The sequence below is a fragment of the Glycine max genome, chromosome 10, assembly GCF_000004515.6.
Source record: "Glycine max cultivar Williams 82 chromosome 10, Glycine_max_v4.0, whole genome shotgun sequence".
NCBI lineage: Eukaryota > Viridiplantae > Streptophyta > Magnoliopsida > Fabales > Fabaceae > Glycine > Glycine max.
In genome coordinates, this window is record NC_038246.2 from 12,828,497 (window position 1) to 12,844,134 (window position 15,638).

Genomic DNA, 15,638 nt, shown 5'->3' on the forward strand with positions numbered 1-15,638 from the left:
TGGCAAAAATAGGATACGACAATAAATGCCTTAACATTTTTGTTATCCAACTTTGCATCATGTAAGTTGCGATTAATTCTTAGGTCCAATAACTAATTGATTTTAATTCATTAACAATTGATTTCAATAAAAATAGGTGTCTGAATAAGAAAAGTATGAGATTGGGTTATGGCTCTGTGTATGGATTTCTTGAGTCTCAATGCATTCAGGATAATGGGAATACACAACAACAATGCCAAGAGTACATTAATTAAAACATGGATGCAAGAATCACAAAAAGACGTCTAATCGGGAACTTACTTGAATTAGTAAGGAAAACTTAATAAATTCAATTATAATATGTATGAATTGTAACTAACTACTCTCCAAAGCATACAACATTGACAACTTGTGATGATTTGTGCTAGGGACAATGTTGTTGTATGGTTTTGTTCCTTGCACAAGAATGTTGACCCTATATTAAAAAACATAGTTAACCAGTAAGTTTTTATTGGAAACATATTTACTATATCCTTCGTAATATATATATATATATATATATATATATATATATATATATATATATATATATATATATATATATATATGAATGTTTCGATCTTACAATTTTCACGAGTGTTTCTTTTAACCAGAGCTTTGAAGGAATTGCATTGTAAACACTCAAATTCATCCCTGAAAATTAACTCGATTGAACTAAAAGTAAGTAATTTAATATAAACATGCTAGAATATCATTATTGACATTTTATTAGTTTGAAATTATGAGATATAATTAAATTTTATATTGAATTTAGAGTAATTTTCAAACTAGAGGGACTGAGTGTGACTATTACATCATGCATTGGATGTTGGTCATAGTCTTAGGGGCTATCAAGAATGGTTGGAATAAGGTACTATAGTTTGTTTATTTGAAAAAAAAAATCATTTAAGTTTCATTTACTTGAAAAAGTCTCAAGGGAAATAAGTTTTACAAATTGTAAGTTTCATTAACTTAAAAAAGTCTGAAGGGAAATAATTATTGACTCTAATATATTAAACTTTCCATTATATAATGTAAATTAACTTATGATTCTTGTATATATGTTGCAGAGTTTTATGGATCCAACGCCATTATAAACAGAGCATTGAATGCTTAGAATAATATAACTTGTATTTTAGCAAAGTTTTGATTTGAATTAGAATTGTAAACATGATTTGTATCAACTATTAACATGAAACAATTTGTAAATGTATTAGTAATTCTAATATAAATATATATTGAATCATTAGAACTGCTTGGGTCTAATATCTTTTGAATTGCAGGTTGAGTTTATTCTAAAAACAAAAAAAAAATAATCTTTTTAAAAATTGGATAGTTTACATTGGTTTAGTTTAAACTGATGTAAAAAGTAATTATTCCACATTGGTTATAACTAAAACCGATATATAAATCTAGTATTCAACATCAGTTTTGTTCAAACCAGATGTAGAACAACTACTTTCTACATCAGTTTAGAGCAAAACCGATGTAAAAATATGATAGAAATATTATTACGAAGAACAAGTAACATTAGTTTTTTGATAATCAATATTATCAGGTATATGTCAACTTTGGTTTCAGAACAGATGACTTTTTCAATCGATGTTGAATATTTTTGTAGTAGTGTAAAACAAAACAAAAAAAATTAGGAGTAAAACAAAATATTAAAGAACTAAAATAAATTAAAAAAAATCCTATTTTATAAGGACCAAAAGATTATTTAATTCTAATTCTTTTATTTTTGTTTAATTAAATCTTAGATGTGACATATTTATTTAAAGTAGCATAAAGAAATAATTAATTAATTAAAATATAAAAAATAAAAATTAATATTTGAAAAATTGAAAATTGTAACTGAATTAAAAAATTTCTAAAATATAGGACTACAATAAAATAAAAATAAAGATAAAAAAACAAAATCACGGATTAAAAATTAAAAAGGATCTTAAAACTGCAACTTAGCCGCACCGATATACAGAGTTTTAATACAACATCATTTACACGATGATAAACATTCAGCAATTTATTTGGAAAGCACTTATAATACAAGCCAAATCTAGAATACATAACTGACCAGATAATAAATATCACATCACAACCAAAGTTTAGTGTAGCTATTTGCAAAGGAAGAACTATATGAAATACATATCACACAGTTTGCTGAAAGTTTAACCTTGGCAAGCTTTTCACACGCCACAATAGGCTTTCATATTAGCACTGTAAGTGAAGTTTAGTAATGCAAGATGATCAAACGGCTTATATTGCAATGGATGTTCTTCATCAATTAGCTCTTCAGGTACTTTCAGAATTCCTCTGTAGAAGGCAAACAGGCCTAGAGAGTACCTTGTTTCATTCCCATTCATCATAACCATATGATTAGGGGACTTTATTCTGTCGTTGCTCCAAGCCTGTATATATAAACCAAATTGGATAATCAATTCATAACAATTTCATGACATGAATTTTCTAGTCTTTTTTTTTTTTTTTACTACAAATTTTCTAGTGACTACCAAGTAAAATTATGTAAAATGTAAAATGCCAAAGGCATCAACTCTTGAATTTTCAACTTAGAGGGAATGACAGTCTAAATATTCCCAACTACTCTTTTTGATTTTTTTTTTTTTTGATAAATACTATCAATATGACAATCTTATTCAAGTTGAGAAGAATTAACATAAGTGACCAAACTCACCCTTCAAATTTTTATAGTTACTACATATAGGTCTCAAATTTAAGACTACTAATTAAGTTGGAACAACTTCACATCATATAATTTCTCCTTTTTTTCATAAAGATTACAATTAAAACATGAAAATAAATTTGGTTAACTACTTTTTGTTATATGTTTTTTTAAAAAGAAAAAGACAAATAAGATGATCAAGGACAAAGACAAATATAACATCAAATATAAAATGCATTGAGCTATGAAAAAGTAATATTATGATAATAATAATAATAATAATAATAATAATAATAATAATAATAATAATAATAATAATATTATTATTATTTAATAATAATAATAATAATAGAGAAAAAATGATTATATATTAAGAGTGTAAAATGTTTTATAGAGTCATCAAATCACAATTTATCATATATGATAAATAAGTTTGTTAACTTTTAAAATAATTATCTTAAAGTAATTCAAATGGTGATTTATGATTAAATGATAGTGTAAAATTATTTTATCCTCACAGTGTATAGAAATTATTTTATTCAAATAAACATTTCTGTAAATACAATCTTCATATCCCATCTAATATAAAAATAACTTAATTAAGTCAAGTCCCTTTTGTTGGTTGCCTTGACTCTCTTGAACTATAAAAGTTAAGCTTCAAGTCTAAAGAAACAAGACAAAAATAATTAAATAGCCTACATATCCCGAAAATTAAGCTATAAAGTAGTCGAAATTTATTCTCACCATGAGTGCATCACCAGCCATTACAACAAAAGAAGTAGGTGAAGAGAAATCAACATCAATCCAGTTACCGTTCGTTGTCTCCACCATGAGTGCATTGACATGATTTTGATGAAGAATAGTTGTGAAGCTTTTGTCAGTGTGAGCCACAAAACCCAGTTGAGGCTCATTCTGTTCGAGTGCTTTGTGTGCCAAAAGCCTAAGGAGATAATTTGTAGACCCTATGAATGTGTCATAGTGCTCCAAAAGACCATAACTTTCAAATATCATTCTCACCACCATCCGATTCAATACTTCAGCTACCTTTGCATATTCAAATATATATTTACTAGATAAATCCACAACAAGAAAGAAGGTAATAAAAACATTTTAGTATTTAATCATAAAACCATGCGGTAAAATAATTGATTCATCATAAGCAAGAAATTATAATCCATAAGTCTTTGGTCTAAGTAGAACTAAACTTTATCTTTTTAAATAAAATTTTAGATTCAAATGGTATGGATGAAAAAATATCATTGGAAAGAGACATTCCACTAAAGTGATTACTCAGGTTTCTTAATAAAAATTAATTATCGATCAAACCGATCAATACTTCACATTGATAACATGACTATAAGAAAAAAGAAAAGAAAAAAAAAGACAGTAAATTATACGGGTATGTACCATACCAAAATTGATCATTTCCATGAGGCCACATTTTTTCTGCGAAACTTTGAATTCCCTCTAGTGTTGTTCCCGGATCTATGCCCATGCTTTCGTGGAGGGGAATCTTGGGGTGCTGTCCAACGTAGCCTTTCAAGGGCATGCCCTCAAATATGTTTCTTCGTTTGGTTTCTGTTGGGAGATCGAACAGCTCCTTCATGGAGCCAAATACACCATTTTGTAGCTCAATAGAAGCTTTATCATACACAGCAACAAAGTAACCATTCTCCTCAAATGCTTGGCGCACACTTGTGCATGTTGATAACCAGGAATTGGTCCCTGGCTTCAAATCTTCTATGGTGAAATCTAGAACAGGAAGCATAGGTTTTCCTTCAGAACCCATCGTATGCCTATCTCTCTTAATTATTGGTTTCGCTGGTTAAAGAGAACATACATATTAATTATGACTTTTATAGAATAGGCTGTCCTTCATGTCTATTTAATTATATATTAATTAGATACGATTTTTATAGAATATGTACCCAATATTGGGACCAATTTCTAACAACAATATCATTTTGGGACCAGATAACATGTACACCATATTTTGACAAAGTATGTATATGACTTCAAATAAAACACATAATTAAGGAATAAAATATTAAAGATATGAAAACCATGATTTAATTGGATAATGACATTTAATAACTATTGGTACCATGATGTTAAATTGAGGTCCACAATTGTAATTGTGGCCGCAATGTTGTTTTCGAGTGACCGCAGCTACATCACGACCATAATTGCAGCTACATCAGTTACATTTTCTCAATTGCTTGCAACTTAAATGTTTTGTAACTCACCGCAACCGGAATTGAAAACCATGCTTAAGATCAATTATATATAGTAATTTTTTGTTGATCAAAGGGAATAGAATTGAATTCATTTGGTATGTTAAAAATTATGAAAATATCAATTACTGCCGATTAAGATTTGAAATGGTGCTTAAAATTAAAGTGTCGATCTATTTTTAGTAGAATGGTTTAAACTGATCATTTCCGTTAGGCCACATTTTTCTGCGAAACTTTGAGTTCCCTCTAGTGTTGCTTCCTTATCTGTACCCACGCTTTCGTGGAGGGGAATCTTGAACAGTTTCTATGGTAAAATCTAGAACAGAAAGCATAAGTTGTACTTCCTTCAGAACCCATATATTTATATGATTGATATGTCTATCTTTCTTAATTATTGGTTTCACTGGCTAAAGAGTACTTTATTACCTGATATATATTTTGATACATACTTTTATAGAATATGTATCCAATGTGATCATTTCCTAACAACAATATCATGTTGGGACTGTAAAAATAAACATATACTAATCTAAACATGCAAATCAATTTAAATGACATATTTAGATCAAACAGCGGAAATTAAATATATTACGAGCGTACCTCCAGTCATTGCAAATTGAACGGGAAGCGGCGCACACACGAACCTGAAAGACAATTTTGTTCTTCCAGAAGTGGATTTGGTGATACAAAACTGAGAGCATACCATCCTATTTATAGAGTTTGTCCATCACAGAGCTCTTAACTTGTTATCAGAACGTGAGATAGGAAGTTATCAGTGCGTGAGATAAGAAGTTATCAGTACGTGAGATAAATGATATGTACGTGATTTGTTACTGAAGGTGGTTGCAAATATATTGCAAAGATATGGGTTGAATGTGGATGAAAAATGGACCAGATTCAAAATAACTAAATGTTCCAAAATAATAAAATAAAATATAATAAAAGATTTGGAACGTGAACGTGGGCGCTTCCAACATTCTCCCACTTGGTCCATTTATCCCAACATCAACCATAACAAGAAACATAATATATGAGTCATGGCGATAGGTCCTCTGATGATGAGTAGTATCTTCCATGTACCACAATATATCAAGTCTCTCAACACTAGCTCTCAACTTAATAAATAAACCATATGTTTATTCTATATCTAAATCGAATGATTTTTCTCGAAATAAATAAATATGTGCCCAAAACCATATGAGAAAATATCTAACTGAATAAGAGTTTCATTGAAAATAACAAATGTACGTACAATGAAATTACAACATGGAACTAAGTCCCATTCGTACTACATGATCCTTAAAATTCTTTGGTGGCATGCCTTTAGTTAAAAGATCAGCAATCATTAACTCAGTATTGACGTGTTCAATGACCACTTTCTTTTCTTTAACACGTTCTCTTATGGCTAAGTACTTGATGTCGATGTGCTTACTTCGACTTCTACTTTTGTTGTTTTTAGCCATAAACACTATAGCAAAGTTGTCGCAATACAACTTTAATGGCCTAGAAATAGAGTCCACAACTCTCAGGCCAGACATGAAACTCTTCAACCATACACCATGCGAGGTAGCCTCAAAACAAGAAACAAACTCAGCCTCCATAGTGGAAGTAGCAGTCAAGGTTTGTTTGGCACTTCTCCAAGATACAGTTCCACTGGCTAACATAAAAATATAACCAGATGTTGATCTTCGTGAATCAACGCAACCAGCAAAGTATGAGTCGGAGTAGCCAATCACTTCCAGACAATCAATTTGTCTGTACATGAGCATGTAATCCTTTGTTCCTTGAAGATATCTCATCACTTTCTTTGCAGCTTTCCAGTGGTCAATACCTGGATTACTTTGATATCTTCCCAAGACTCCAGCAGCGAATGCAATATCAGGTCTAGTGCAAACCTGAACATACATAAGGCTTCCAACTGCTGAAGCATATGGAATATTTTTTTTCATGTGTTCCCGCTCAAAATCATTTTTGGGGCATTGACTCAAAGCAAGTTTGTCACCCATCACAATGGGAGCTACACTTGGTGAACAATCTTTCATATTAAATCTCTCTAAAACTTTGTTGATATAGGTTTCTTGAGACAAGCCTAAAATGCCTCGAGATCTTTCTCTATGGATCTTTATGCCTATGACATAAGATGCCTCTCCCATATCCTTCATATCAAAGTTCTTTGAGAGAAATTGTTTCACCTTATATAGCATACCCTTATCATTAGTCGCAAGCAGAATATCATCTACGTATAATACAAGGAAACAAATCTTACTCCCACTAACCTTCTGGTATATACAGTGATCTGACATTCTCTTCAAAGCTGAATGAAGAAATAACCTCATGAAATTTTAAATACCACTGGCGGGAGGCTTGTTTCAATCCATAGATGGACTTATTAAGCTTGCAGACTAAGTGCTCACCAACACTAGATAAGAATCCCTCAGGTTGTTTCATGTAAACCTCTTCTTCTAGATCACCATTCAGGAACGCCGTTTTCACATCCATTTGATGCAGCTCAAGATCAAAATGAGCTACTAATGCCAAAATTACTCGAAGAGAGTCTTTCTTAGATACAGGGGAAAAGGTCTCTCTGTAATCAATTCCTTCTCTTTGAGTGAATCCTTTAGCAACAAGTCTTGTCTTATGTCTCTCAATGTTGCCTTCTGAGTCTTTCTTTGTTTTGAAGACCCATCTACATCCGATGGCTTTTACACCAACAGGCAACTCAACGAGATCCCAAACTTGGTTAGATGCCATAGAATCCATCTCATCTCTCATAGCATTATACCACAAATTTGATTCCTTAGAACTCATGGCTTGTGAAAACGTCTCAGGATCATTTTCGGCTCCAATGTTGTAGTCTGATTCTTGTAGGTACACTACATAATCACTAGGAATTGCTGTCTTTTTTACTCTAGTAGATATTCTTAATGTTGTTTGGTCATCTTGCTGAGGAACTTGTTCAACTGGTTCTTCACCAGTTTGTTCAATATCATCATGTTGTTCCTCACAAACAACTTGATCTACATGATCACTTTCAACAGATTGTGGAACTTCAATCACTGGTTGTCTAACACCCATTTTAACTTGAGGGGTGGGAATGACTACCAACATATTACTTGTCCTAGAAGGTTCAGCTTCATAGTGATCCCTTTCAGAAGAAATGTTCTGAAATTGATCACTCCTACTGATCAAGTCATTTTCAAGAAACTTTGCATTCCTTGATTCCACAATCCTAGTGTTGTGGGATGGACAATAGAACCTATACCCTTTAGACCTTTCAGCATATCCAATGAAATACCCAGTAATAGTCTTAGGGTCTAGTTTCTTCTCTTGTGGATTATAAATTCTTACTTCAGACGGGCATCCCCAAACGCGTATATGTCGCAAACTTGGTTTCCAACCCTTGAATAACTCAAAAGGTGTCTTTGAGACAACCTTGGTTGGAACTCGGTTTAATATATACGCAGCTGTCTTAAGAGCATCAATCCACAAAAATTGAGAAAGCTTTACATTACTCCTCATGCTTCTCACCATGTCTAATAAGGTTCGATTTCTTCGTTCTGCCACACCATTCTGATCCGGAGAACTAGGCATAGTGTATTGGGCAACAATCCCATGTTCTTGAAGAAATTTCGCAAATGAACCTGGTGCTTGTCCATCCTCTGTGTATCTACCATAGTACTCCCCACCTCTATCTGATCTCATGATCTTAATTTGTTTTCCATATTGTTTCTCAACTTCAGCCTTAAAAACTTTAAAGGCATCTAAAGCTTCATTCTTAGAATGAAGTAAGTAGAGATACATATATCGTGAATAATCATCTATAAAACTTATGAAGTATTTCGGACTATTTGCATCCATGTCTAGACAACATATGTCTGTATGTATGATTTCTAATAAATTAGAACTCCTCTTTGCACCCTTTTTAGACTTGTTAGTTTGCTTACCCTTAATGCAATTTACACAAGTCTCAAAATCAGCGAAATCCAAAGTACTAAGTACTCCTTCATTTACTAATCGGTTGATTCTCTCAATAGAGATATGTCCTAATCTCCGGTGCCACAACATAGAGGATTCTTCATTCACAATACATCGTTTTAACCCAACAGAAACGTGCATAGAAGTAGTGTCGTTTTTCAATTCAATCGAATAAAGACCATCAACCAATAATTTCATATTTATTTAGTAAATTAAAACCAAAGTCTGTAAAATTAAAATAAAATCCCAAAGGTGCAAGTTTAGAAACAGAAATTAAGTTTTTACAGAAACTAGGAACATAAAAAACTTTCTCCAAATGTAATTTAAAGCCACTACTTAAAACTAAGACGCACATTCCAATGGCCTCTACATGCGAGCTCATCCTACTCCCTGAGTAGATGCACTGCTCACTTCCCACTGACTTCCTTAGGCTTTCCATACCCTGCAAGGTATTAGAAACATGGATTGCAGAACCAGAGTCAATCCACCATGTATTATGATTCACATTAATCATATTAGATTCATAACAAACGAAAGTCAATGGTGTACCTTTCTTCTCAAACCAACTTTTAAATTTGAGGCAGTCTTTCTTCATGTGTCCTTTCTTTTTACAGAAGAAACACTTTGACTCCTTTTTAATTGTTGGTTGAGTCGGAATCCTTCCTTTATTGGTGCCTACAGACTTCTTCCTATCCTTTCCAGAAGTAGAAGTAGTCAAATTTACCTTCTCACACTCTTCCATTATCAATCTTTCCTCTTCTTGAACACACATGGTCATCAATTCATTAATAGACCATTTATCCTTATGTGTGTTGTAGGAGATTTTGAAGGGTGTATACTGTTGAGGTAGGGTTCACAAAATGAAATGTACCAAGAAGGATTCAGACATGGTAACTTCCAGGGTTTTCAACTGAGCCACTATGTCCCTTAAGCGCATGATATGTTCACGCACACCCCTCGTTCCAGTAAGCTTAATGGAAGAGAATTGCATAATGAGTGTGCTAGCAAGCGACTTCTCAGAGGTCATAAACTATTCATCAATGGCTTTCAACATATCTCTGACCTTATCATGCTGGTCAACTGAACCCCGGATACTAGCTTATATGTTGGTTTTTATGAACATAACAGAGAGACGATTAGATCTCTCCCACTTTTCATAAAGATCAACAGCATCAGGTTCGCTAGTTTCAGTAATAGCCGGTGGCTCATCCTTCCTTATAGCATAGTCAATATCCATCCAGCCCAAATGAAGGAGAACTTTTTCCTTCCAAACCTTATAATTATCACCTTTCAAAATGGGAAGGTCACAAGAAATATTCATAGATTGTGAAACTGCAAACAAACACACATGCTCATTAAGAAAATTTGAGACTAAACAAATGCCATGTTTTGTCAATGCAAATCATGTCTCAATATATGAATCTAGTGACACAAAACTTGCCTGTGGGCTAAAATCCTACTCAATTAGATTCATCATGCAACTTTATGATAAAACTATTAAATCATGTTCTTTTCCTTAATTCCTGTGGGTAAATTAAGAAATATAATTTAATATTTTATCCTAATTAATCATACAAATATAACAAAATTCCTGTGGGTAGATTTCATCACATTACATATGATTAATCACAATTAATATTTCTAATGTGATTATAAATTTAACATATAATTTTACTCAATTAAAGATGCTGTGGCTATTCTCTAATTTAATAAAATTATATTAATCACTTAACATTCAAAAATAATCTTTGCATAAACATACTTAATAATGCAAATGTGCTCAATATTGAATCATAAAAATTACATGTATACCAATTCAAAATAACATTGTACGTATATCCATTCAACATGTAATAAACTTTAAAGGATCAAATCCAATGCATACCAGTATTTAACATAATATTGCATGTTCAGCATAACTTAGAGACACACAATTTTAAACCGTTTGTGCATAAATGATTTATCCTTCAGAAGTTATAAATACACATGAACTGCAATTAATAAACAATTAAATTGCAGTAGCTTAGCAAGGGAGTACTTTCATGCTTGCAGGGTAAGGGTTCAAAACCAGCCCAAAACGTTTTTGCGTTCCTTTTAATTAATTAAAAAACGAAAATAAGGAACACAAGGTAGCAATGAGATTCGAACCCACAACAGAAGGGTAATACTAACCGCATCAACCACTGGATCAAGGCATGCTTTGTTTAGAATTTTCAGAAAACAATATATATTAACAATTTCACATCAGTAAACATGTGCATGCACATCTTCATCCTCTCAGCGTAACAGATTATTTAATATATAAAAGTTAACTTCGCTTCCCTTCTACGCTCTCTCAAAGAGGTTCAAACTTTTAATATTTAAATATTAAATTCAGCCACAATTTTTAATATTTAAAAAAAAAATTGCTTAACGCTGAATGTTCATGTTTCTTCTTTATTTGAACAAAGCATAATAAAGGCAAGGCAGAGGTATTATGTGGCTCTGATACCAAATGTAAAAATAAACATATACTGATCTAAACATGCAAATTAATTTAAATGACATATTTAGATCAAACAGTGGAAATTAAATATATTACGAGCGTACCTCCAGCCATTGCAAATTGAACGAGAAGCGGCGCACACACGAACCTGAAAGACAGTTTTGTTCTTCCAGACCCTTACTCACTCTGAATAGATGGTGTATTTTTTCTGAATAGAGAAGTGAATTTGATGATACAAAACTGAGAGCACCCCATCCTATATATAGAGTCTGTCCATCACAGAGCTCTCAACTTGTTATCATCAGAACGTGAGATAAGAAGTTATCAGTACGTGAGATAAAGGATGCGTACGTTATTTGTTACTGAAGGTGGTTGCAAATATATTACAAAGATATGGGTTTGAGTTGAATATGAATGAAAAATGGACCAGATTCAAAATAATTAAATGTTTTAAAATAATTAAATAAAATATAATAAAAGATTTGGAACGTGAATGTGGACGCTTCCAACAGGGACCAGATTAACATCGTATATTGACAAAGTATATGTATATGCATGACTTTAAATAAGACACATTATTAAGGAATAATTTTTTTGAAGATGATCGAAAAACTAGTAGCATTACGGAGTATTTCATTTTATAATATGTAAGTTAAAACAAATCATGCCAATATAAATAAATTAATATTTATTATTGGAGATGGTCCGCATTATGGTGGTCCAGAGATTCGTGGAGAAGATTAAGTTATAAAATGATATTCTAGTAATTAATAAATTAATAATTGCTTTTCAGTCCCTATCTAATATATCTTGCCGAACGTAAATCTTGTATTTTTGTCTGGGAAAGTTCTTAATGATGAAGGTCTTTGCCCTTGCATGCATAGGCTATATAGTGCCAAAACCGAAGTCATATGGGCCACCAGAATTATGTCTCCTTCCATCTATATCTTCTTGTGTAAATAAAATATATAAAAAAATCAATAATCATTACACAAGTAGTAGTCACTTGTGTTTTTTAATCAAGTATAAAATAAGTCGTATTGCAAAAAAAATATTCATCTTATATACGTTTTAAAATCTCCGACGAAAATTTATCAATTAAAAAGATAATTTCATATTAATAACATAATATATATATATATATATATATATATATATATATATATATATATATAAATAAAGTTACTTGTGTACTATGTTGAAATAACTTGTTTGTTTCTAGTTTTGGATTGTAATGGTGTATCAACTATTGGAGTGTAAGCTAAGGAGTAGTATAATATTGGTAATCCAAGTATAAAATCCAACGCACGGTATGACGGTACGGTGTATAAAAATAAAGAAAAATGTTACATCAACATCTAATCTAATGTGTTTTATAGAAGAGAGGACGAAAAAAGAGAATAAAATATTAGTTTAAATATTTTTTTCTATAATTTAGTATTTTTTTATTTTTTTTTTATAATTTTTTTTTGTTTTAATTCTTATAAAATATGTTTGTTTTGTTTTTATTTTTAATAAAGTGTTTTAAACATTAAAAAAATGCTTTGAACATTAAAAAATATTATTTAAAATATTTTAAAGATGAAAAACAAAATAAACACATTTTATAAAAAAAATACAGGAACAAAAATAAAAAAATTAAATTGTATGAATAAAAATATATTTAAACCTATGTGTAATAGGATTCATAATAAGATAGGAGTAGAGATAAAGAAAAATAAAAGATATTGGAGGGATTTTTAAAATAATAAGATAAATAACTTTAACTTAATTGACCGTTACGTAACTTTCAAAGAAGTTGTTCGCATGATATTAGTTAAATTCTATTGCTGCAGATTGCAGAAGTTCATTAACCAAATTCTGAATTCTCGGTCATTTTTCCTCAGTAGGAAATATACTTAACATTTACTCTCCCCGCACAAATATATCAAGTTGATACGCTAATAAAGATCTATCCATATAAAACAATTTTCAATACTTTATTATCTCATGTGATATTTATAAAAATAAAGTTCTAATAACCAATGAACTGAACACAGATTTTGATATCAATCTAGCTAGTAGCCTACTTAGTTATATATGCATAGAAAAGAGCAAGTGATTTCTAATAAACAAAGAGATGCGCCACTATCAGGAGGATTGTAACAAGCTAATGGTGTATCAAGAGACTTTCTTTGATTTTGAGAAAAGAATACGCTAAAGATGGTATATATTCATGAAATGATCATAGGCAAGAGAGTATATATGCAATGAATCAATTATCTGGTATGATACTACAAGGGATTCTAAACCATGCTGTGCAAATTTATCTCACTCTGCATGAAGTACTCTATGTTCAATTTCTGATTTATTGAGTGCAAGATTAAGGATCTAGCACTCATGGCATAATGGTACAAATCAGAATGAGAATATACGAGACTTTAACAGAAATTTATGAGAACAACGTTACTAAATTACCTATTCTAGTGCACCTTTGCTAACTCTATGCATTTTACCAAGATCAATATAAGTCAGTGTTGTCCCTCTTATAAGTGATTTTAGTTAATTAAATGACTCGTTCAGCCATATATTATCAACATTGGTATTTAAAACTAAATCCCACATGTTCCAGTATTATTATGTGTTGAACATTTTAGAGTTAACTTTGCCACCAACTATAGTTTTTTTATTTATTAAGGAGACACCAACTATAGTTGGTAGTGTGAATATGTATGTGTCCTTTATTATAGTCTTAATCACTATTATAAAATAATATTCTATAAGGCAGGTTTTATGAAGGTTATATAAAAAATGATGTTGTAATTAAAATGGTGACATTTTTTAAAATTTTAAAGCCAATTTTATAATAACTGTATTTGAAATTGCATTATGACATCGGTTCTTAAAGAACCGATGTAGCATGCAGAAATACAATCAGGAATACGAGAAGTCTCTCTCACTACCCTATTTTCATCTTTCGTCTTCTTTAATATCTCTCTCTTCTTCCTCCCCCAACCCTACCCTATTGCAACGCCAACACCATTTTTTCTATTCCTCTCTCTCTCTCTCATTTCATTCAAAAGTCTCTTTTGACCACCACCCCCTCCACCTTCTTCCCTTCTTTGTCGTCCTTGCTTCCTCTTATTCTCTATTTCTCTCTATGCTAATGAATGATAATATATTCTCATTATTCCTTTGATCTCTGTCCCATTCTTCGATAACGGGCCTCTGTTTTTCGGCCACCAAGGTCAGCGGCTCCAGAAGCAATAACAACGCTGCCTCATCCAACCATAACTGCAAATGTTCGGCCATGCTGGCGACTACAGCGCCGTCAGAGCCAGTGACAACATAGAAGAAACAACTGTCATAGGGTCAACGACAACGAGTGTCAAAGGAGTCGCGGAAGAACCCACGCGCCAAAGACAAACCTGGTGCGCGTACGCGTGTTTCGTGCGGAAAGTGAACGGATTTCGGGTACGAGAAAGACTTCGAGAATAGATTTTGGTGCTGGAGATTGGTAAATTTGTTTGGAGTATGGGATATGGATGGATTTTATTTATTTAGTTTGCTTCGTTGATTGGGGAGGGTTTTTTTTGGAATGTCTGTTGATTCCCCTACTGCATCTATTAATATTATTTTGTTCAATGTTTACGTCAACTAGCTCAAATTTCTGGTTTCGAGGTTGAAGTTTTTGTATGCCTAGTTTTAATCAGACATACAAGATTGATTAATTATGGCTTTCTCTGCAATATGTATATAAATTTTTAAAGGTACTTTTTCTGTAAGGGTGCATTTGTTGGATACTATCATGGAGTATGTTTGTCCACCAATTTGTTGTTAATCTGGATTTGCTTGGTAGTATTATTAACTATTGACATGATACTATGGATACTATCATGAAGCATAAATATTCTCTGTGTTTTTTATTTATAAATTTTTGTGAATTTCTTGAATTGTTTGCTTGAAGGATCTGAACGCCCTGAGGGATGATTTAATGGAGTTAAAGCCAACACTGTTTGCTGGTGTCCCACGGGTTTTCGAAAAGGCCTATGAAGGCAAGGCCCTCAACAAAAAAAACAAAAATCTATTTCTTGTGGATTATAATGCGTTGTTCTTGTCAGGTTTATATAATTGATTTAGGGCTTGCAAAACAATATCAGGATTCCACTACTAATTGCCAATATCAGGATTTCAACTTTCATATCCTGTAATTTTCCCTCATCGGATTTTGAATTATTTCCATATTACAACTTACATTGTCTCATCG

At 31.8% G+C, this 15,638-nt stretch overlaps 2 protein-coding genes across 2 annotated transcripts; one reads left to right on the forward strand and one right to left on the reverse strand.

Annotated features, from left to right (window-relative positions):
* Positions 1–1,944: 1,944 nt before the first annotated feature.
* LOC100809268 (probable 2-oxoglutarate-dependent dioxygenase AOP1) lies at positions 1,945–4,543 on the reverse strand. The gene is made up of 3 exons (XM_003535801.4): positions 4,111–4,543; positions 3,443–3,767; positions 1,945–2,426 (listed from the first exon to the last, which is right to left on the reverse strand). The coding sequence occupies exons 1-3, from the start codon at positions 4,485–4,487 to the stop codon at positions 2,205–2,207; spliced, it is 924 nt and encodes a 307-aa protein (XP_003535849.1). The 5' UTR covers positions 4,488–4,543; the 3' UTR covers positions 1,945–2,204.
* A 9,854-nt stretch (positions 4,544–14,397) lies between these two features.
* On the forward strand, positions 14,398–15,616 carry LOC106794234 (uncharacterized). The gene is made up of 2 exons (XM_014762803.3): positions 14,398–14,845; positions 15,339–15,616. Exons 1-2 carry the CDS (start codon positions 14,672–14,674, stop codon positions 15,504–15,506), a joined length of 342 nt encoding a protein of 113 aa, XP_014618289.1. The 5' UTR covers positions 14,398–14,671; the 3' UTR covers positions 15,507–15,616.
* Positions 15,617–15,638: the final 22 nt, after the last annotated feature.